This window comes from Mauremys mutica, chromosome 2, assembly GCF_020497125.1.
Source record: "Mauremys mutica isolate MM-2020 ecotype Southern chromosome 2, ASM2049712v1, whole genome shotgun sequence".
Lineage (NCBI taxonomy): Eukaryota > Metazoa > Chordata > Testudines > Geoemydidae > Mauremys > Mauremys mutica.
In genome coordinates, this window is record NC_059073.1 from 215,648,896 (window position 1) to 215,673,505 (window position 24,610).

The 24,610-nt window shown below is 42.1% G+C and overlaps 1 protein-coding gene across 8 annotated transcripts in view; it reads left to right on the forward strand.

The window, feature by feature from the left end:
- Positions 1-24,610, forward strand: part of CPNE4 (copine 4) — a 342,555-nt gene that overhangs the window by 181,605 nt on the left and 136,340 nt on the right. For 7 of the 8 annotated variants that reach the window (XM_045002785.1, XM_045002784.1, XM_045002790.1 and 4 more), the window contains one exon: positions 15,308-15,487. The exons of the other annotated variant lie outside the window; for it this stretch is intronic. In XM_045002785.1, coding sequence (XP_044858720.1) covers positions 15,308-15,487 — 180 coding nt within the window. The remainder of the gene's footprint in view (positions 1-15,307; positions 15,488-24,610) is intronic. 8 annotated transcript variants of the gene reach the window in all.

A 24,610-nucleotide genomic window follows, 5' to 3' on the forward strand; every position in this document is an offset into this window, starting at 1 on the left:
TTGATACAATATATTTCAGCAGACTCAAAAACAAAGTAATGGATAATTACAACAACAATTGTGGTGAAAGGCACTTTAAGCGTTACTGCTATGTAGTTCCCAAGACTGCATAAAAAGTCAGAAGTTTCTCTCCTTATGTAACCCACACACCTCCTGAGTGTGGTGTTCTGTCCCACCTAGTGGCACCGAGACCACTTAGAGAGATTAATGAGTCTGCTCTACAGCCTTAGCTAAGAGCCGTATGGCTTTTAGCTCATGCAGTAGAGGCTCATGCATTTAGCTCCAAAGTTCCCAGTCTCAATCCTGCCTGCCGACAACCGAGATCTGTCAGTGTTACACTGAGTCACTCTAATCTAAGTCCTCCAGTGCTAGAATAACTGCATAAAGATGCAAAATAAATACTGCTGAGTCACACTGACAGACAGATCTTGTGAGCTTCAGTGAGGACCAAAGTGGATTTGGATCCTCTCTCTGGAGCAGAGGGAACTAAGGGCTGGCACAAGGAAGGGCCACTGGGAAAGCCAAAGGAATATCCAAATTCGGGGGGAGAATTTAGACTTAGGTTTATATTTTTGTTATTGGCGTTATGAAGAAAACCCTGGGAAGTGGCTAAGTTTGGATTTGTTGGGGTTTGTCTGGACTCTTCAAAGCAGGGCGGGAACCCCACCTACTAATACCATCACTGTAGAAACTTAGAAGAAGACAAAATGAGCATTAAATTAACACATTTATGTATACACACATCTAATCTGCATGCACCACGTATTTTCTTTAGTTTTGGTCTTCTCTTACAAGGAATGCCTTCATTTTATTCAAATATTCCTGGGATTTAGAGGCCTCTGTCAACCACCACAAACCCCTGCTATGGCTGGAATGATAATTTTTAGCCACTGAACGGACTGGAATAAAAGCAAGCAGATTAAAATCTTTGCTGTATTTGAAGGACTGTTCCACAATCTCCTTGGTTCTCTGGTCATTTCCTTGATCATGTTATTGATGAGATTTTATCTGCATCTGTCTGCGCTGGAGGCATAACACACTGGGACATATTCTGCCCTTAGTGACACCTGGACAGGTCCAGTGGGATTGCGCGAGTGTAACTGTGGGCATTATTTTCTGCCCCCTCCCCCCTTTTTTGTTTATTTGTTTATAGATGCCTGGGAGGTATTTTGTTAGTTGTAAGTATTGAAAGATAATGGCCCCAGGATCACAGTGCCTAATACAGACATTTTATTGGAAACTACTTCAACAAAATACATCTTCAGGTGCCAAGTGAGCTTGATGTGTGAATCAATATTCCATCCTGCATCAAATGCTGCTCCAGCAAAAAAAGGTAGTCAAGGTTAAAAAGAAAGATCTCTCTGAAGTATCCAGTGTGCTATGGCCAAGATTTCAAAAGTGACTAGTTATTTGGGGTGCCCAGATTGAGATACCTTTAAAGGGCTCTGATTTCTGAAAGTGCTGAGCACCTTCCCTCTTTAAAGTGTCAAGGTCAGCACCGAAACTATTGTAACCCTTCTGCCCGTCTGCGTTGGCAGCAACAAGGGCCGGGTTCAGTATCTAGGGGTTCCGTTTCAATAACGCAATGCAAAACTGGCTCGAGCCTCCACCCAGTGACCTGGGACAATTACATACCACCCCCCGGGCACCTCTAAGAGGCAATACTTCCCCTCTCGCAGGCACGGAGTCTGAGTGTAGCAAAATCCTTTTAATAAAGGAGGGAAACAATGCAGCATTATGTTGGAGAAACACCACAAACAGGATTCATAACATGAGCAAAATACCCACCCCCAAGTAAGTTTGGCAGTATCCTTTTCCCCTCAGGGTCTTAAGTCCAACAACCCAAAAGATCACCCCAAAGTCCCAAAAGACTTTTGATTCCAGAAACCCAAAGGTCACCCAAAAGTCCAACAACCCAAAAGTCTCTGTCCCAAGTCAGTGCAGCCCCAGAGTTCAAAAGTTTATCTGCAGAGTTTTACTCTCCCCCCACCAGCCTGGGTGGAAATGGGGGGGAAGGGGCATGCAGGGTGTTACGTGGTCCAAGGCCAACTGCCCCATCTCTCCATGGGGTTCTGCTGCAGCCTTTACCATGAGCCGCTCCACTCCACCAGCCATCCTGTGAGCCGCTCTAGCCGTCCCATGAACTGCTCCGCCCTGTCCTGCTCCACTCCACTCGCCATCCCGTGGACCGCTCTAACCATCCCTCAAACTGCTCAGCTCCGCTTCACTCCATGGGCTGCTCCAATCGCTGCCCCACTAGTTAACACAACACTCAGTAATCTCAGCTTTTTAGCAATTTTAGCTTGCAGAAGGGGAGCCCCAGTGCTGGTGAACCATTGTCCCAAAGTGAATTCAGCACAGCAGCCTGTAACTAGACTCTTAATGGAATCAAAATTAGCTCTGCTATTCAACACTGGTGAAAGGAGGATGTGCAATTGGTGTTTCAGGGCCCATAACATCAGGTATAAATACCTGTCCCCAGCCTCTCTCAATTCACTGTTTTTTGGAACCCATGTCCCTTGTCTAGTGAGTGCTCTTTAGTTGATGGTGAGTCCCTCTGTCATAAAACAGTTCCACTGGCCTTGATTCACATAATTAGGGTAACAACACTTTATTCTTCCTGCCCAAATAACAGAGAAACTGGGGATCCCACAGCAGCCAAAGTGACCATTTGGGCGCCTGTGGGCTCATGCTAGGTGGGGTGAGTGTGCCTATGTAAACAAGACCAGGCTCTGAAGTTCTTTTCCACAACTCGCCAAAATTCACCACCAGATGTCAGGGTAGAGCTCATCCTGACTCTGCTTACACTATCATAGACACTTTAAAAAAATCTTTACCTATACAATTTTGGAATCCGGTTATAAGATGAGCTTTGTGTGTTTACTGGCTTTGACGTGGAACCAGCTCTCCTCTTAGCCATTGATTCTAAGAAGCAACTAAAGATCCAGCTAGACCTTGGGGATGAATCAGAGTGACAAAAGGTTTATATTAGCGCCCTCAATCTAGGGAGCTAATATAAACTCCACTATTTTCTCCATCCTAGCAACATTGTCTCTTTGTCATCTGGACTGGCCATGTGATAGTCAATACAGAAAGTATCAGAGGGGTAGCCATGTTAGTCTGGATCTGTAAAAGCAGCAAAGAGTCCTGTGGCACCTTATAGACTAACAGATGTATTGGAGCATGAGCTTTCGTGGGTGACTTCATCGGATGCATGCATCCGACGAAGTGGGTATTCACCCACGAAAACTCATTCTCCAATACGTCTGTTAGTCTATAAGGTGCCACAGGACTCTTTGCTGCTCAATACAGAAAGGATGCACAAGCTCTGATCCAAGCATGATCATATACATTGATCTATATAGCTACATACATAATCCCCATCACCATAGTATTAGTAGCTTTTTTACATATGTTTAACACAATGGGGATCTGATCTCAGTTGTGGCTTCTAAGTGCTATCATTATATAATAATTATTAATAATTATTAAATATTTAATAATTAAAACAATTTCTGGAAGGTAGTTGAAAGCCTGCTCTTGTTCTGTATTTGGTTTTCTGATTAAGTGGATTTGATAAGGTGCTTGTAACTTGCTAGGAGTATTCCATAGCCCAATGTACTTATAAATATGAGACAAGGCCTTGACTGTAAGAATGGGGTCTACAAAGTAGACCTTTTCTGCTAGCAAGATGTTAAAAAGGAAATCTGTGGCATTTTCATTGAACAGCAAACTCGCAAAATATTGACAAGGCTGTAGAAACATCTAAGCTGAGTCAGACTCACAACAATAGTGGCAAGTCAATAGAAACGTCTGTGCTAACTGTGAAGAATGGAGATATCAGCATAACAATAAAAAAAAAATCCAAAATGTTGTTTCTGAGCAAGGCAAAAGGCACAAAAACTGGTTTCTCATGTCTTCATTTCAGATCCTTCACTTTATAGTAGAACTACATAAAGCCAGATTTTTTCCCCACCTATTGGTCTTATGTTATAATGAAGTGTAATGCTTCTTACAGCAGCTACAGTACCTTGGATATTCCAGTCAGCTATGATGAGATAGTTACAGAACAGTTGAATACACTTGAAAGGCACTACTTCTCTTGAGATTATCAGGCAACTAATGATTATGCTAGAGCATCAGCTCAGCATAAGTTCAGGTCTTCTCAGCAGAGGCTGATTAAATGGACTGCAGAGTGAAAAGTATGTGTTTTTTTTTTCTTTGTGAGATAGTAGTAATAGCCTCTTTCTAGAAATGTGTAAGTGTAATGTGGGAATGTATGTAATATTTTATTGTTACATTTAACATTCTGAACTCTGCTGGAGAAGAGATGGTGAAAACATGGACTGGACAGAAGAGAGGTTTATGCTCCGATCATGAATGTGGTGATTATTTCTCTTTAACTGAGTGATTGAACAGTTTGTCAAGTGAGACCAAAGTCCCATATATCCTAGCAGCTACAGTAGAGTCTCGGGACGTGGTTGTCCACGGACTTGGTTACAAAGATATAGGGTAAATGCAGCCTAACCGTCCTCATATCCAAGTTGAAAACTTAAGCCTACATTTTCAAGCAACTAGCCATTTTGGTGCCTCAATGTTTGGGTGCCTAACTTGAGACACCATAAAGATTTTCAGATGGTAGCTGCTCAGCACTGTCTGTAAATCAAGACCCCATTTCGGGCACTCAGAAAGTGAAAGAATAATAATCTTTACTCTCACTCCACTGTCTGTCTTGTATATTTGAGGCACGGACTGTGTTTTCCCATGTGTTTGTACAATGCTTAGTACAGTGGGGTGTCCTTATTCTGACTTGTACCTTTGGGTGGTACTTAGTATAAATATTAAATAAGTAAAATAAATTACCTGTAGATAATTTGAGGTTATTTACAGTGAATGGTTCATTTCCAGCCTGTCTACAGTCCAAAGCTTTTGTAGTAATAACAAGCTTGTTATGTGCTGCTTTGCAATCTTTAGGCTACGGAAGAGTTAAAGACATATTGGCTCCTCTTCGCTATTTCCAAACATCAATTAACATGAAAACAAGAGCTATACAGTAGGGTAACCTTTTCAATGACTCTTCATTTGTGGAATAGAGATGAGGTGGAGTGAAAGCACTGTTAATAAAAAAAACATACTCATGAGCCACCAAGCGAAGTGTAAATTGCTTTATACTTGTATCAGAATTTTGCATAAGGTACTGTATCAGGAAACGTTTCAGTCTTGTTAAAATTCAAATAGCCTAAAAATAATACCACCCCTTTATCCCCAGACATTTTATCATCCCCCCTGACAAATGTGATTTGCGTGATTGAATCAATATTTTTAGAATGGCTTTCAGTGAAAATTTAGCCCTTTATTTTATCTCGTCTATAAAATATACTGAGAAAAATGTGCTTAACGAATGGACTGCATCTTGTTGAAAAGATACAGGCTGATAAAGTTTCCAAAGAGCACGCTATAGGGCCAGTGCTCACATTCTGTCTTTTCTTAATGGGATTGGCATGTTTACAACTCCCCCCTGCCGCTGGCATTATTTTTTAAACCTATAAGTAAATGCAAGGCTCTTACAAGGTCCCAGTATTTCAGTCCTGCAGACCAAAGCTTTCTCCTTGTTCATGAGACAGGTACAAACCTTAGAGAGACAAACTGGGTGAGGTAATATCTTTTATTGGACCAACTTCTGTTGGTGAGAGAGACAAGTTTTCAATTTACACAGAACTCTTCTTCAGGTCTGAAAACAACAATGGAAAGTATAAACCTTATCAGCCGAGGGCAAGTTTCTCCACACTATCCTGCCAATGTGATTTAAATTTAACCTGGAAGACTCTTCCATAGGGGTAAGAAGGCAGTTCAGATACTACAGACATTCATCTCTTGGCCTCTCTGCTGAGACTACCAACAAAGGTGCCAGTTTGTGCCCATTGAGATAATGGTGAGTTTGTTAGTGACATGCATACATGTTTACTAGGGACTGAATGGAGAACACACAGGCCATCAAACAGCTGTCTCTAGTGTCCCTAGTCCCAGTTACCTGCAACTAACCTGTGTGAAATTTTAATGCATGACCTACAGGTGAAAAGCTTCACATCTTAAGTAATCGCCTCAGCTATCCAGCTCCCCCAAACCCAAGGACACTTAGAAAAAGTTGTATCTATAATCATATTAGGGTCTGGGATGTTAGTCATCAGTGCCAGCTGTCTGAACCAGCTCTTGTTGTTTTCTCTTGCTTGAATTGGCTTTCATTTCCAGCTGTTAATTGTAGGAGAGATGAAAGGTCCCGCTCTAACAGCTCCTTCACCCTGCCTTTTCTGCTTCTGGCTGAGAGCAGTGAGTGCAAAGCTATATAAGCAAAATTATGGAAAGAAAATTTTACATTTTAAAAAATCATTTTAAATTTTAAAGCAAAGTACAAATTTAAAGGGAAATCTGTCTCTAGCAGGAACCAGCAGCATAGCATTCTTTCCCCATTGAACTGATATAATTCTTATCACAACAATTCTATCTCATATGCTTGCTACTTAGGATTTCATATGGAGTGTATGAAGGATGTTGGGGGGTGTCTGTCTTGTTTTACTAATATTATAAGTTCATCTGTCTGTTTTATTGTGTATATGTTGGTTGCTATATGATTACACAGAGGTTAATTCCTCCAGGACTGGTTTGCAGGTAGACAGGAAAGTGGACAAATGCTTCTGATAGCTGCACATGCACTGATAATTAAAGAACAATGCAGAGAGAACTGTTTGGAAGTCTATCCCTGAGCAGACCTGGTTGGGGTGCTCAAAGGAACTTTGAGTGGGTTAGAAAGGTGTCAGCAGTTGAAGAGCTAGGGAGAGAGGGAGACAGAGACTGCAGGTTATCCCCCGGCAAGGTTGGGGTACATGGGATAAAGTAGGCCAATCTAAATTTTAGGTAAAATAGAAGTGCATAAGGATGTCTTGCAGGGCACCCTAATTCAGTTGGGCTTGCTGAGCAATCAGGGTTGGTACACACAGCGCTGTACCCCAGGACCCGGTCAGCTAGTGGGGTTGCACTCAGACTGAGAGGAATACAATGAGCAGTTAACCCCAAACATGTGACAGACTAGGTTTAGTGGTTGTGCTAGCAGCTGTAACATTGTTTTCTTCGAGATAAATTTTAGCAACAGGCAGAACAGGTATATAGCTGCCGTTAATTTCTTTTGAAAATTCATCCCAACCTTATATATTGTTATACATGCAATGTCTTGTTTTATCAAACAAAATAGCAGGTGGCACAAGTGTTCGGGTCCAACAAATCTTAAGGCCACAGACTTGACCCTATTATTGGTGTCTTTAAGAAGTAGGGTTGTCAGGTGTCCAGTTTGCGACTGAAACACTTAGGTTCAAGGGGACCCTGGCGGCTCCGGACAGCACCGCTGACTGGGCCGTTAAGTCCGGTTGGCAGCACAGCAGGGCAGGCAGGCTCCCTGCCTGGCTCCGCGCAGTTCCCAGCAAGTGGCCGGCATGTCCGGCTCCTAGGCAAAGGGGCATCCAGGGGGACTCTGAGCACTGCCCCCATCCTCAGGCGCTGCCCCAAGTGCCAGCTCCACAGCTCCCATTGACTTGGAACCTCAGCCAATGGGAGCTGAGGGGGCGGCACCAGTGGGCAGGGGCAGTGCCCGAAAGCCCCTGGCCACCCCTCTGCCTAGGAGCCAGAGGGACATGTTGCCGCTTCCTGGGAGCCATCTGAGGTCAGCACCACCCAGAGTCCACACCCTGACCCCTCTCTCACACCCCCTGCCCCAGCCCTGAGTTCCCTCCTGCACCCAAACTCCCTCCCAGAGTGTGTTGCCAAATGTCCCATCACCTGAATTCAGCAGGGCCTACAGGTATTTAGGTGAGCTGTTGCAGACTAAAATAAGTAAGCCTTACCCTGAGTCTCCTGCTGGACACTGCCATGTTGCAGGAAAATGCCCTCTTTAGTGATACCAGCTAAAAGTTGGGACACCTATGAGAGCCTGTAAACTAGTTTCCCTCATCTTTTCCTACTGGTTGAGCAATCATTAAAAGAACTTTCATATTTTGAAATTAAACCTACCCACTAGGATACTTCACTTGGAAAATAATAGATTCCCCAAAGGCTATAGTTAATGACAATCTTGCATTTATATAGCACCTTTCATGCCAAAGGATCCGAAAACTATTGGAATATATATACTTGAATCACTTCGCCCATCACTGTTTCTCTAGCGTGGAACGCAGCTGCTGTCTAATGGTGCATAGCTACACTACACAACAGTCAAAGCCAGGAAGTGACGAAGAATGCTATTTCTGAGCTGAGGGACGCTGCGGGCCTTTCCAAACCAGGCGGAGCATAATTGTGAAATATGCTGACAAAGTTAAACCAGAGACAAGTTAGACTAATGGGGTTGATGCTATTGTAAAGTGCTGACTGCCGAGAGGAGCTGGCAGCTCATGAAGAATTATATAGCTTGTGGTGTTATTGACATTGCTTCTCTCCATATAGATTTCTTGCATAATGCAATGTTCTGACATGCTGGCATGATGTATCATCTCAATAACATGGAAAGTCTGGGAAATTCAGAAAAATGGGCTTTATTATAATATAATATATGTCAAGGGAAGGATTTCAGTCAACCACAGGCCTGAAAAAGCAAATGTTTTCCTTTCGCAATTGACACTCGGATTCTTATTGTCTCTGTGTCCAGCCACATCCCTCCATTTGCATGCAGTGCACTCCCTTGAACAGTCTCTTTTTAGCTCTGCCCTTGAACACTTAGGCCTAAATCCTGCTGCTTTCTGCACTGACACAAGGAAAGAGGAAAGGGAACTATTTCCCCACATCCTTGTGGCAGCATAATAGAGCTGATGAGACAGAGCCAGGGAAGATTTCTTAGGCCTTGTCTACACTAAAGGGAAAAGTCAATCTAAGCTGTGCAATTTCAGTTACATGAATAGCGTAACTCAAATCCACGTAGCTTAGATCTACTTACTGCGGGGTCCACACTACACAACGTCGACAGGAGAGGCTCTCCAGTCAACTCCCCTTACTCTTCTCGATCAGGTGGAGTACAGGAGTCGATGGGAGAGAGATTGGTGGTCGATTTAGCAGGTCTTCACTAGACCCGCTAAATCGACCATTGGTGCATCGATCGCCACAGCCTCAATCCTCCAGTAAGTGTAGACAAGCCAGTTTAGATACTAGCGGCAGAGGTCTTACATACTCATGAGAGAGTCCCTTTGAAATGGACAGTTTGTTAAGCAGTGTGCTTGCCATTAACTTGATGGATAATTTATACATTTACAAGGAGTTGGTTTAGTAGATTAAATTCAAGAAAACGTTGGGTGGAGGAAAGAGTTTAAAGATGTTTTGGATGTTTTCACTGAGTTGGTGCACAGTTGTATGAAAGGACCATTCATCTGCAAGCAGATCAGATCACTTTCAGTTCAGAAGAAACCAAGATGATTGGTCGTGAGTAGAGCAGAGTGAATTTTTTTTTGGTGAATAGTTTATTCACCGAAAAAAAATCAGTTTTGGTCCACCCAAAACTATGTGCAAATGTAACACAAATTCACCTAGTTTTGACCAATTTTTTTTCTTCGAGATTTAGGCACCATTTACCAAATCCAGAGTGCAGGATGTTGTCTCTCCCTTTATAGCCTTTAGCCCAATGGTTAGTGCACTCATCTTTTTCAATCCCATCGGTAGGGATTTGAACTTAGGTCTCTCTTACATGGTAGAAGAGTATCGCAACCCCTCACTTACAAGATAGCCTGGGGTGGCTTTTTCTCACTCTCTCCTGTAGAAGGTGTTTCCCTTAGTGTAAAACACCTGAATATTCATTGGGCCAGAGAGAGAGAATTAGAATGACTCTATAGCCCTGTGGTTAGGGCACTCCCCTTAGAGGTGAGAGACACAAATCTTTTCATGTCACTGCTCCAAGGATTATTTAATTATTTATACATGGTGGAAGAGCTTTAGCAGGAGAGACTGAGAGAGTTCTACACTTGGATATCTCATAACCCAGTGGCTAGGACCCTCTCCTGCAATATGGGACTTCCATCTTCAAATTCCTTGTCCATGTCAGGCAAAGGATGGGGGAGTTGAACCTCGGTCTCCTACATCCTGGGGGATTGGTCCTGCTTTGAGCAGGGGGTTGGACTAGATGACCTCCTGAGGTCCCTTCCAACCCTGATATTCTATGAAAAAAAATGCCCAACCTATTGGGCAAAAGGTAATAAGGAAGGCTTCTCTAGCTCTTCCTCCTTTCACTGCTACCATTTTGTGAATCAATGCCCTTCATTTACTTTGCTTTCATGTTAAAAACTGTCCATAAACTAAATAATTTTGACTTTTTTTTCAAATCGCTGATTTTTTAATTTTAATTTTATTTTATTTTGAATTTTTGGATTAGGTTTGGGTCAAACCATTTGTGTTTTTTCAGAACTGCCAGTGAATCAAAAAATATCAGTTATTCGCCCAGCTCTAGTTTTGATTTTCTGTACTTCAAACATTAGGTCAAATTCATGTCATTGAACTGACTGACAGCCTCAGAGATGGCTTTTACGGCTATGTGAGTCATTTGAATTCAGATCCCTTTGGCAGTGAGTTGAGACTGAAAGTTATTGCAATCTAAAGACTGCTTGATAGCCTGTGTGAAGATATTTGGTGGTCTCTCTCTGTTCAGTGATTAGGGGACAGTGTGCATGAAACGGTTTGCACCATCATTCTTTGGCAATCTAAGCCAATGGTTCTCAACTAGGTGTATGTATACCCTGGGGGTACACACAGGTCTTCCAGGGGGTACATCAACTCTTCTAGATATTTTCCTAGTTTTACAACAGGCTCCATAAAAAGCACTAGTGAAGTCAGTACAAACTAAAATTTCCTACAGACAATGACTTGTTTATACTGCTTTATATACTATACACTGAAATGTAAGTACAATATTTATAGTCCAATTGATTTATTTTATAATTATATGGTGAAAAATAAGCCATTTTTCAGTAATAGTGTGCTGTGATACTTTTGTATTTTTATGTCTGATATTGTAAGCAAGTAGTTCTTAAGTGAGGTGAAACTTGGGGTACACAAGACAAATCCGACTCCTGAAAGGGGTACAGTAGTCTGGAAAGGTTGAGAGCCACTAGTCTGAGCAAAGAGATCAAGAATGAAATGGACGAGGAGACTGAGCCTCTCTCGTCTTGTGGTGGTAGTACACCACTGTACTTTCTGTAGTACTGCAAGGCACATGGGCAGGGCCATGCGAGGACATTGCGGTGGTATTAGTAATGGTGCAACTGTTTGATAAATATATAAATTAATTAAAGGATTTCTGTCTCCAGAGCTGTTACTCTGGCACCTTTCATGAGCACAAATAATTCAGAGCATTAAAATAAATCTGCATTGCCGTAGGCTCCTTGTCATGGTTCAGGGCACCTGCACTTGTGTTCCTTCTCTGGGGTCCAGCAAGGGCACTGACTCTTAGGCTTTTGGCTTCTGTCTTGGATAGAGACACACACTTCTCTCCCTCCTGATTGGGGTATTTCCAAGCTGCACAGCTCCCTGCCTACCCTGAATTCTATAGCAAGGCAGACTGCCTAAACGGGCCTGCTTTGCTTTCTCCTCAGAAGCTACGAACAGCGTAATTTCCCACAGTGTAAGGTACCACACAGCTTTTTCCTAAGCAAGCACATGTATCCGTAAGGTGAAAGCATTACAGAGAAAACACATTAAAGCAATAAAAGACCCTACACTCATGCTAATAAGCATACCAAAGATAACTCAAACCCCAAAGGGTTTTTACTGTGTCTACAAATTCATAACATCGTTTGCTCAGAACCAGAACTCCCAGCTGCTGCTTTATACGGTTTGGGCCTTTGATCTTGGGAACAGATGATCAGCAATCAATGGGTTTCTCCTCGGGGCGGAGCTTCAAAAGGTTGGGTCTAGAGATGAGAATTTGTATTCCCCTCCTCCCACGTATCTCCTAGGAAACACTCAACTACAAGTTCACTTTTATCTCGCATATCATTTAGAAGAGTCCTTAGAAACTCATACCACTTCCCAGGGTTTACATTAGTCAGGTCTCCTCCCTACACACGTGACACACAATCCCTCAATCATACATAAACATTTGCATTTTTAATACAATGAAGTCCTAAAATACTTAAACTTAATTCAATAAGGTTTGTCCAGGATATTGCAAGAAATTGCCATATCTGTCATACTGCTCACTTTTTTTATTCTTCATGCTTTTGAGTTACTGTACTCTTTTCATGTCTTTATTGATTGCCACTTGAGTAATATGCCATTTTCTCTCTGGGAGCTTAAACAAGCATTTACCTTTTTGCCCATTACAGATGTTGTTCACCAAGGATTAGACGAAGGAACCCATCACTCTTCCCTAAGATATAGAATCTGTCACTTCTGTTGTCTAATGAGTGACTGACATGCCCATGTCTACCTCATTTTCGAACTGATTCCTTTAATCTTACAGAATTTTTTTTTTCAGGACTAGGCCAAAGTGTGTGGAAAATAGAAATTGTTCCATTGCTTGCTGCATAACCAATAATGCAGCAGAATGAAAAGCAGCAAAAACTACTTCTAAGATTAGAAACCAGCTTCTGTATTTGTAGGTGTGTGTAAAGTATTTTTTGAGCACTCTTATGGAAACATAGCAATACGTTTTGATCTGATAGTTTCTTGCACAATTTTAGGGAATGAGGCAGGGGCATGACCATCCCTCAGACACTCTCAGTATGTGATTTACTAGTGAGAAAAACAGGGATACGTTTTATATATTAGGGCTGGTCCACACTAAGAAGCGGGGTCAAACTAGGGTACGCAAATTCAGCTACGTGAATAGCGTAGCTGAATTCGAAGTACCCTAGTTCGAACTACTCACCCGTCCAGACGCCGCGGAATCGAAGTCCGCGGCTCCAAGGTTGACTCCGCCACCGCCGTTTGCAGTGGTGGAGTACCGGAGTCGACCGCGGCGCTTCCGGAGTTCGAACTATTGCGTCCAGATTAGATGCGATAGTTCGAACTCCGAGAAGTCGAACTCACCGCGTCGACCCGGCTGGTAAGTGTAGACTAGCCCTTACTCTCCAAGAGCCTGATTCTCCCAACCCTTACTCATGCAAGTACTTCCAAGTGAATATCTTTAAAAGCTTTCCTCTTTCCCCCCCCCCCCATTTAATTTTTCTGTGTGACTTTGTTGCTCTGAAAATGCTAAAGTGATAGCACTGGACACTGAAATCTTTTAACTGTCTACAGAACAGTTGGTCTAGGTAGCAGCAGTGTATGTTACTTCATACTTCACCACTATTCTCAGCGTGGTCTGAACGGACTAGTTCTGGGATGCCTGGTCTCTAGGTTTCATCCTGCTCTACAAGTATGAATTTTATTATGTATCTTTACAGACCATGGCCTCTCTGCTGAGATCAGGTGTTTAATTTTGCCTGTGTGTGTGTGTGTGTGTGTGTGTGTGAGAGAGAGAGAGAGAGAGAGAGTTAAAAGTTACACAGTGGTTGGAGAAGAGCAGCAGTCAGTGTTCTTGTTATCTTTGTTACATGAGAGCACAAAGTTAGGAAGAAACGGGCAAAGGTGATAACATACCCATTAGACTAAGTCCCCCTTCCTTTTAATCTTTAAAAAAGCCTGTGGATATAAAGCCACCTAGTGAAGTAACAAAGTTCAAAGTTAAAGGAACACTGCAAAGATAAAAATGAGAGCTTCTTGAAAGTCCTGACCAGTGGACAGAAAAGCCAACTTCATCCTGGGTGTAGCTCCATTAACGACAATGGAGTTGCAGTGAAGATGTATCTAAAGAAGTGTTTCCCAAACCTGGGATGCCGCTTGTGTAGGGAAAGCCCCTGGCGGGCCAGGCCGGTTTGTTTATCTGCCTTGTCCGCAGGTTCGGCCAATCACAGCTCCCACTGGCCGCGGTTCGCTGCTCCAGACCAATGGGGACTGCTGGAAGCAGCGCGGGCCAAGGGACGTACTGGCCGCCGCTTCTAGCAGCTCCCATTGGCCTGGAGCAGCGAACCGCGGCCAGTGGGAGCTGCGATTGGCCAAACCTGCAGACGCAGCAGGTAAACAAACCAACTCGGCCCGCCGGGGCTTTCCCTACACAAGCGGCGTCCCAAGTTTGGGAAACACTGATATAGAGTATAGACTCTAATTTAGTTTTCACTGTGCTGTTTGTTAATTCATTGCATTTCATTCAGCATGCACTGCTCTCTTTCACTCACTGTGTCTGGTCAATTTCATGTTCTCATGCATTTCTGAGTTTGACTACTGAGAGCACCGTGACTCCTCACAGATGCATTGCATCTCTCTACCATTACCTTTCCTTTATCTGTTTATTCACTCATTGAGTATTGCCTAGAACTTAAACTGTGAGCTCTCTGGTACTGGCTTAGCGTTATTTCTTACAACTACACCTAGCTCAACAGGGCCCTAATTCTTTTTTTGGAAACTGTCTCCTAAAAACAGAAACAATAAATAGTAATGTGTCATTGTCTTTGGGTTTCCAAGAGTATAGGAAATTTCTTAAATCTGCCTCACTCCTGTTTTCACATGAGAACACTGCTATTAGCATTAGGGTGTCGCACACTTGGTAGCTTGTATAGGCTGAGCTTATTGCACTCACCAATGGCTCCTTGCATCCCTCCATTCCCCCGCAGAAGCTCCCTGTGTGCCACACTCCCATCCCCCTCTAGATAAGGGACTCCATGCAACCCCAATCTCCCCGTGGCAGGGAATCTTGTGTGCCCTCCATTCTCTCTGTCTCCCTTTCTGGGCCCTCCATTCTCTTCCCCGTGCCAGCGGCTCTTTGTGCACCCTCATTCCCACTTCCCCTTATGCCCTACAGTACACTCTTCTGCCCCAAAGGTAGGGGCTCTGTGTATCCCCATTCCCACCTTCCCGCATTCCAGAGTCCCTCAATGTCCCCCCAACCCAATGGGGTTCCATGTGCTCCCAGTCCCCTTATACCAGGATTTGATTGGATGTGACATTCAAAAGTTATGTTACAAAAGACAGATAATCCGACAAACAGACAAACAGAGAAATGCCATTGAATTGCTCACCAGGCTCACCAGCTCAGCCAATCCACTTATTAAATGGTTTTTTTTAAATAGCAGCCAACCAGATTTTGTAGCTAAACTACTGTCTCTTTAAAAATTCTTCATTCACGTAAGTGGAGTGTAATTTTGTTTTTTAATTTCACTTTAAATTTGGTTCATGTTGGAGCCCATTATTGACAGAGTAAGAAGTCACTGAGGTAAATTCTCACAGGTTTTTTTTTTTTTTTGGGCAGGTTGACAGGACAGAAGTGATTCGAACCTGTATAAATCCAATCTTCTCCAAGTTATTCACGGTGGACTTCTACTTTGAAGAGGTTCAGCGGCTACGGTTTGAAGTCCATGACATTAGCAGCAACCACAATGGATTGAAAGATGCAGATTTTCTTGGTGCCATGGAATGCACTCTCGGACAAGTAGGTGTCTCCCCCCCCCCCCACCTCCACTTCTGTTAGCATTGATACTAAATATATTGCTTTGCTGAAAGACCCATTGAGTGAAATTCATCAGATGTGATAAAATCATTCTCCTTCACCACTTTGGTGCTTTATACGGGACTAATACACAGAGAGGTGTTGTTGATTTGAACTTTCTTCAGGTGCACCTGGGACATACGAGACTATGACGCTTGCTCCACCAACAATTTGCCTTTTAAGTTAAGGGCCCAGTTCTGCCTCCCTTACATTGAGCAGTACTGCATTGCTCATGTAGCCTCATTAAAATTAGTGAAACTGCTTTGAGAGTAAGCTATTACTCATATGATTACCTGGCACATACAGCAAAGACTTAGGAACCTTCTTAACTTTGCTCACATGGGTGAGTAAATGGGACTGCTGGCTTGCTTATAGTAAAGTCAGGGTGGCAGAATCAGGTTGTATATGAGCAATACATATTGTACCAGTGCCTGCTTATGTAAAAGGAGATGCAAGCAGCTTCTGGCAGGGTTTATTTCTAAATGGCAGGCTTTTTGCTCTGAAGGGTTGAGGTATATTGGATCCCAGCTTTATTCCTGATAACAGTACTAAGGATGGTCTTAGTCTTGTTAAGTCGTCATGCACCAGCTAAACTGAATGTAAATGAACATTTTGTGGTTAGGAGTAACATATCCTACGGTGAGAGCTGGCAAAGAGCTTTGTGAAGCTCTGGTTTGGATTACACTTTTCAGTGCTTCCACTTAAACTTGTAACAGGATCATTATTGCTTTCCACAGAAGAAGCAACTGCTTTCACTACCCTCCCACCCCAGGAATTCCTGCCTGTCCTCCTTATTGTTGTTCAGGAAAAGCAACTGAAGATTACTTTCAGGAAGCTTGAATCACAGAGGCATCCTTTGAATCTCAAGGAGGCTAGGAGGAATGGTTTGTCAGGAAAATCCAAATGATTACCTGAAGAAGAGCTCTGTGTAAGCGCCAAAGCTTCTCTCTTTCCCCAACAGAAGTTGGTCAAATAAAAGATATGACCTCACCCACCTTGTCTGTGATTACAGGCAGTTTTACCTACAGCACCATCAGTAAGGCTACGATTTTGTCATGGAGGTCACGGAAGTCATGGAATCCATGACTTCCAAAGACCTCTGTGTCTTCAGCCCCAGCAGCTGGGAGCTGCAGGGTCCTGCCACCTCCCGCAGTGGCAGGGAGCTGTGAGGTACCCCTGCCCCCTGAGGCAGCGGGCCCCCAAGCTCCAAGCTGCCATGGGCATTGGGGGTACCCTGCAGCTTCCAGCTACCGTGTTCTGGGGGGATCCCCGCAGCTCCCTTGCTGTGGCGGTGGGGCAGGGAGACCCCTGCAGCTCCCCACCTTGGGGGGAGGGCGGAAGGGGGACTCTGGAGCTCTGAGACCCTTTAGGTGGTGGGGGCCCAGGAGCTCCAGCCACCTGGCAGCTGCCCAGGCCCTTCCCATTATATCATGGATATTTTTAGTAAAAGTCATTGATAGGTCATGGGCAATAAAGAAAAATTCACAGAAGCCCATGATCTGTTCCTGACTTTTACTAAAAATATCCATGACAAAATCTTAGCCTTAACCATCAGCAATGTGCTGGAGGCGGCTCTCAGGAGCCCCTTGTTAAAAATCTATCACCAAACTCGAGGGAGGATTGGGTTGATTTCCCTGCTTGGGATACTGCTATATCATCCCTGCCAAACATGACTTATTTTGGGAGGGGTCATAAAAAATACTTCTGAGAGAACAAATGTGTTTCTTTTTGAACGGTCCAGACTACATCAAGTGGCAGGAACTTTCAAAATCAGCCCAATGAGACACCTAAACCTGTTATAATTTACAGTAGCCTTGTGAATGCTCTAAATTATAGCGGGGTTGTTTTGGTCCCAGGATCAGGAAAGAGGAGCCCCCCCCTCTTTTTCCCCCCCTTCTCCTCAGCTGCACAGCACAGCTGAGTATTTGGCCCTATAAATGTGTGGTAAGATATAAAGGAAAGGTGCCATAGGAAGGAAAGGTTTCTCATTGGTTTTATAAAACAGAAATGTAGAGATCTGTAGTGTTGGTAGATTAACAGGGATGGATGGGTAATTAGGATCTTTAAAATGCATAATAAACCATGTTCTTTTTGGCAGTGCTCTTGAGGGTATTTTGTGGCCTCAGTCAAAGAAAAGGAGCTGTTTACAGAGAGGAAAGAGAAATATAGAAAATAATGTATTACATGTTTTTTCTTAATTGGTTTTAAAATGCAAAAACCTCATTGCTGCTGCCATTCCCCAAAACATGCCCTTATAATGATTATGCCTCTATAAATAACACACAGCTGGCTTGGCTGTGGTGTAATTCTACTGTTAATGGTAACCAAGAAAAAATAATAACAACATGGAATCTGACCCCAGAAATGTAGCCCTGAAGTTTTTGATAACATAGCTAGGCTGTTTATGTTTTTAAATTTTGCATAATTCATCAACTCTTTTAAAAATATGATATTAGCAGTGGAATTGACACCCAAATGCAGCTAAATATGAGACCAGGATTGAAAATCTTGCAACAGAGATTCTACATACGGCACTTACTCCAACACTTAGCAGTTTTCTGTAATTACTGTATTTTGTAGGATGATAATGGGATGGCTGCTGTTCTTCAGCTAACTTTGACATGGATTTGTTGCTACACTGCAATTTAATGGGTGCATAAAACATTATGACTTTTTGTGCCTGTCTATCAATTCAGTTTCTTTCCCATCAAAAACAGGAGATGTTATATGAAACATAGGATAGACTTTGGGTTCTTATACATAATTTAAAAGACTGAGGGTTTTTTCATAAATATGTCATGTTTCCTTCTTTTGTTCCAGGTAGAGGTTGACCAAAAAGAAATAAACCATTACCTGAATCTGTTTTGATTATCTTTTACATGTGCACTAAACCTGCACTTTGAGATTAATCCCTGTAATACTCCCTTCCAAAAGCAAGATCTATAGGAATCATGTTAGTCAAAGATGATAGACGATGATTTAGCTCATTTGGGAAGGCAGTGGTATGGACAAAACGCTACTTGCTCTAACCAGACAAAAGTGGGTATCTCTTTCTTCAGAGATACTCAGATCTTTGTGAGGGACCTCTCTTCTATGGCACACAGCCTGCAACCAGGGCTTAATTTGTAATGAAAGGTGCCGGGGCTCAAGCAATTAGGTGTTGGGGCATTTTTTTTACATTCATAACTGATGCAGCAAGCCTAAATGTGCCAGAGCTATGAACTCCCACTTTTAAGCTTTAAAAGTTAGGAAATTCTAAGGGGTAATGTTAGAAAAAGGTGCTGGGGATCAGCCCTGGCAAGCCATGGCACAAATTAAGCACTGCCTGCAACCAAATTACTGACAGATGTGATCTTGTCAGATGTTATAGACCAAAACTGATGTTGGGCCTTGGATGGAAGACTTGGAAAATCTAAGTACTTCAGGAAGTGAGACTGGTAGCATTCTTCTCCGTGATTCAGCAGTGAATCAATATCCCCACAGTGATGAGGGCAATGAGACGCAGCCTGTTAGGATCCGACCACTTAGAACGATGAATGGTCCCACTGAACTTTTAACAAAAATAGGAGTGTTAGTTCCAATGTCCTGACAAGAGTCAGCCTCTTGTAATTCTGCCTGCCTACATGTAAATCTCACAAGTAGCGGCATATTGGCATGGAATCATTATTTGTAGCTTGAAGGCTAAGCGTAGATACATTCAGCATACCTTTCAGATTGCTAGGCTATTTGTACACAAGTGTAACAAAAAGCCAGACATTGCTGTGTGCAATTCGGAAAAAGTCAATATGCTAAATAGAGACATTTAACTCAAAGTTATTTTTTCTCCCCACTCTTAACAGTAGCCCTTTCAAATAAAACAGCAGCAGTCTTCCTGATTGTTACAGTTTAAAAAAATAATATTTAAAAACTTTTCTTCCTTCAGAGGCAGCAGCATGACTGAACTGAGCTGTGGGGCCAGGCTCTCCACTCTGAAATGGCCTTTCAATGTCATGTTTTTCTTAACTTCCCCTGAAGTGTCCTTGCAATGTAATATTAATTGCATCATGTTAATACATATATTCTATGCAACAATTAGTGGCACATTTAATACAATGCTACATTGAGAAATTAAGCTTTAAAAGTTAGGAAATTCTAAGGGGTAATGTTAAAAGGTCAAGTTTAATTCTGCCTACTTGTTAACACTGCCTCGAAATATACTCTCTCTTTAGATCCCATAATATCATATAAAAGATTATACAAAGTGAAATTTCTTATACAGCTTACATATGGGGATGTACTGTGCTGTAGTACACCAGTTAAAACAACGAGGAGTCCTTGTGGCACCTTAGAGACTAATACATTTATTTGGGCATAAGCTTTCATGGGCTAAAACCCACTTCATCAGATGCGTGGAGTGGAAAATACAGTAGCAGGTATATATACAAGTACATGAAAAGATGAGAGTTGCCTTACCAAGTGGGGGGACAGTGCTAACGAGACAATTCAATTAACAGTAGAATACCGAGGGAGGAAAAATCACTTTTGTAGCGATAATGAGGGTGGCCCATTTCAAACAGTTGACAAGAAGGTGTGAGTAACAGTAGGGGGATATTAGTATGGGGAAATTATGGGGAAATACACCAGTTAAGTTTTCCACCAAATATTACTTCATTTCTAAGGGCTTGTCTACAAGGCAAGTTACTGCACAGCAAGCTACAGCACACTAGCTTGCTGTCTAGTAACATCCCAGCTGGGTGCTGATACAGCGCAGCAAAAATCCCAGAGTGTGGCTTAGCACTGCTGCTTTGCTGAGCCACATTCTGGAACTTTCACTTTGCTGTAGCAGAGCCCTCACAGGAACTTACTGCACGGAAAACTGGTGTGCTGTAGTTTCACACCCTTCGCTTGCCATGTAGACAAGCCCTAAATTTAATGTGCAAAACTAACATTTAATAATAGAACTCTCACTCAGTTGCAAAAGTCACTACCGACAAACAGATGCCAATGCCTGTCAAGATTTTACACTGTGCTGCAGTGAGAATTCCAAGATATTTTCAATAAATGTATCTTGATGTATCTTGATGTTGAAACATATTCATAACTTTTATAGGGTGCTTTTTGTAGCAATGCACAAACCCTGAAGCGTGATTTAGAGCCATTTTGGACTGGGTATTTTTGAGCTTCTTTAAGAATCGAACCCATAACACCAAACAAGCAAAATGTGATGTTTCTAGCTCCAGTCCGAATTTTAGTTACCTGAGTGCAAAATTTCTAATTGGAATGTATTTCTAATCAGAATGTAAACATACAGCTGAACTTTTTTGACTAAAGCTTTCCAGAATAATTCAGGGTTGGGAGGAGACCAAGTCTGGAAAATTTCATCCCCAGAGGAATTTACTTTGAGGTACATATGAGTATCTTAAAAAAATGGAGGGAGGATTGGTATGGTGGTTGAAACTAAACCAAAATAAGTGTATTCATACCCACTCTAATCCGGGGCTTGAATGGTCCCCTCTCTTCTCACAAGCCAAGCTTCACTTGAGAAGTCAGTCACAGTTGGCTGGGTTCCTCAAGCTTGGCTTCCCTTCAGTAGGGTTCAGATATACCTGTGGGCTGGCCTGGATTAAGGTATAGGCACACCAGGCTCTGGTTTCCAGTGTCAAATTTTGACATCAAAATCTCAGCTTTCATTTAAAAAAATTATGTTTCTAACCCTCATGGTTGCAAAGAAAAGCTTGAAAATGTGAACTGAGGGCAACCAATGCCGCAGGTTCTGCAGTTAACCCCTAGTGAGGGAGGAACAGTGCTGCTAGAGCTAGAGAGGAAGTAATCTGGCTCCATAGTTGTCACCAGAGCAGAACAGGTTCCTGCTGGTCAGGACAAGGGGCAAAGCTTGGGGGCTCCGCTGGGTTCTGCTTCTACCCTCTGGTATTTCTGTCTGACTGAGGTGAAAGAAATTGGTTCTACTTTCCCAATCACCACTCACCAAAATGACCAGAATGAAACATCAGTTTCAGTAGATCTTCATATGATTGTCCTTCTCCTGTCTCACTGCTTCGTTAAGCAGTGAAATGGTTAGTAATGTTAACATTTAAATTGTCTTCTTCGGGCATCTGTGTTAACTCTCCAGTTGAGCAGGACACATCTCTCAGTTTCAGGCAATTGTTTCAGGCTTTCTGTTAACTCAGGCAGACATCTCTGCATCAGTTACACTTGGTTCAGATTGTGAAAGTATTCTCCATAAGCATTAGGACAATATATATTTTTTTCAAATGAGATACCAGAGAAAGAGTTCAGGCTTTTTAAAAAAGTGCCACTTCACTCACCATCCACGATTTCTCCCAGTTCAAGCCCTGCTCGACGCTCCACAGTGCCTGTATTTTTCACATATCTACCATTTGGTTGCTCAAAGTAACTATGCTCATTTGTGCATGTTCTGTGCTTAATGAGAGATCGGTGAATGATGGAGTTTTCAGTTCTCTGGCAATTCTGAGAAATTTGGTGGTGGTGGGGAGAAATCATACACAGATTAACAGAAATTGAATTTTTTCAAAATTTGTGGCAAATCAAAAAGTTTAAAAAAAATTGTTTCAGGCCAAACCAAACATTTTATTCTTCCCAAACCAAAATGTTTTGTTTTGATTTTAAAATTTTTAAAAGATAAAAATTAAGGAAATTTTGAAACAAAAAGTTATTTTGAATTTAAAAATTGAAAAATTTCATTTTGGAAAAAAAAACTTTTGCCAAAGTAATTTGGCAAGGTTGATATGAATTCATTAAGTGTTTTGGAGTCACCGAATCTTCATTTTTTGCCAAAACGTTTCTGTCAAAACATTTGCCCAGCTCTAGTCTTAATGCTTATGAACTAATGAAGTTGTTGTAGAAAAGCTCCCAGAACAGCAGCAGTCTGATAGCTCTCTGGTTTCATGATGCATCACAACCAGTCCCCCATATGCAGAACTGTTTTCAGGATTAGGCCCTACGCTCGTCCCTAAAAAACTGGGTAGTTTAAGTACAGAAATGCTAAATAAATAAATAAATAAATAAAATTAAACTATTGCAATTTATCACTTAGCCCTTTGTTGTAGTGAGCAGCATCCCTGGAGAACAGCTGCAGCCGATGTCATGCAGATGTTTTCACCCCTATATGCCATGAATCTGAGCAGATATTATTTTGGGATTTAAAGTACTCCCCACTCCCTGCACACATTTTATTAAGGATCTTGCTTCTTGATAATAATTGTCACTACTTCACATATACTTTTAATACTATATGTCATTAACGAGATTATGTACTTGAAGCTAATTAATCCACTTTCCGTCACTGCTCTCAAGTTGGAAAAAGGCTAAAAGACCCCTGATTAGACCTGAATTAATTTAAATTCTATTTAATAGAAATATTCTGTGTAAGAATAGTGGACCAATAGACTGAAGACTACTCATATGCTGAAAAAGACATACGGCCAGATTTTTAAAGGCATCTAAAAATGAAGATAGACACCCAGCTTGCACTAGGCACCTAAATACCATTAAAAATCTGGCCCCTGCTCTTCTCAGAATGCAGTAATTGAATTCATTAATGGGCTGAATAATGTACTTTGTGGGACATGAATGCCATTTTATTCCTGCTGGCTCAGAGTGCTGTCAAATTATCCCATGCAGAACTCTTATTAGCTTTCTTCTACTAACTGTTTAAAATCCCTTTGTAATCCTTAGGGGGCCTAGTTTAGTCGTTCTTTTGTATCAGAGTGTTCCACATGATCTTTGAGGTCATATTGTTTCCATTATGGCATGAAACTCAGAGACTTATGTTATCGGAACACTTTTCACAGTTCTTAATGCTTTGTTTTACATATTGCATCTTTTATATGAATTACTGCATTGATCCATGAAAAATTAATGAATTAAAACAATTTTTCCCAAAGAGCTAGAGGCGCCACACACTAATTGAATTTCAAACTATTTTATACCGATAAACCCTTTCCAACAATGTCCTATTATATTATTTGTGAACACTGACTTTTTCCCCCAGTATCCTGTTCTGACTGGCTGGCTGCTGTCATTGTTTAAAATCACTAGCAAATAAGAAAAAGCCTTAATTCATCTCCAAACATGCTGTGGACTGATCAGTACTATACGGTTCAAATCCAATCTTAAAGTGTGTTGCATGTGTTATGGAGAACATAATCCATAAAGTGGGGTTGGATACAGCAGAAGTGGAGAGAGAGGAATAATAAATGGAGATATACCTATCTCATAGAACTGGAAGGGACTCTGAAAGGTCATTGAGTCCAGCCCCCTGCCTTCACTAGCAGGACCAAGTACTGATTTTGCCCTAAGCTGCCCCCTCAAGGATTGAACTCACAACCCTGGGTTTAGTAAGCCAATGCTCAAACCACTGAGCTATTCCTCCCCCACCCTGAATGACACTGCCTCAGACAAAAAAGTTAATGGGGAGGGTCTACAGAGTGTGAACCTGAGTAGGTCAGTTCTTTTAATCTTGCCTTAATGAACCATTGTTCCAAATATGGGTGAAACATCAACAACCCTCAGCATTTTAATGGGGGTGAGGGGTGGGGGGTGGGAGGGCGAGGGCATAGTGTGTGTCTACAATAAAATTTAAATGTGAGGAGGGGTGAAATAGTGAAAGTATGCTATTAATTTAACTGCTAAGCAGGACGTGTGCATGTACACACCCACCCACCCACTAGTGTAGACATAGTATGTAGGGTTAGAGATAAGTCAGGGGTCTGGACATTCCACAGCTACTAAATTCTTTTCTCTTTTTTACTGTGGTTATTTCATGAGCTTTAGCTGACACACTAGATTACCAGTCTAGCCTTTCAACCTCCAGATACCAGAGTTCATATCCTGGCATATGTCACAAATGAAAATGATCTTGGACATTTATCCTAGTCAGTTTTGTGCACATCTTAAAACCGCTTCTACCACTACACGGCTTGGCAGCTTGGCATGCTTGGTAATTGCTTGTCAAAAAAGGACCAAAGCTCAAGTAACAGATATTGTAGGTTAATTCTGATGTACGTTGCAAGAGCTTTTTATGGGAAGTTGGCACTATTCACAATC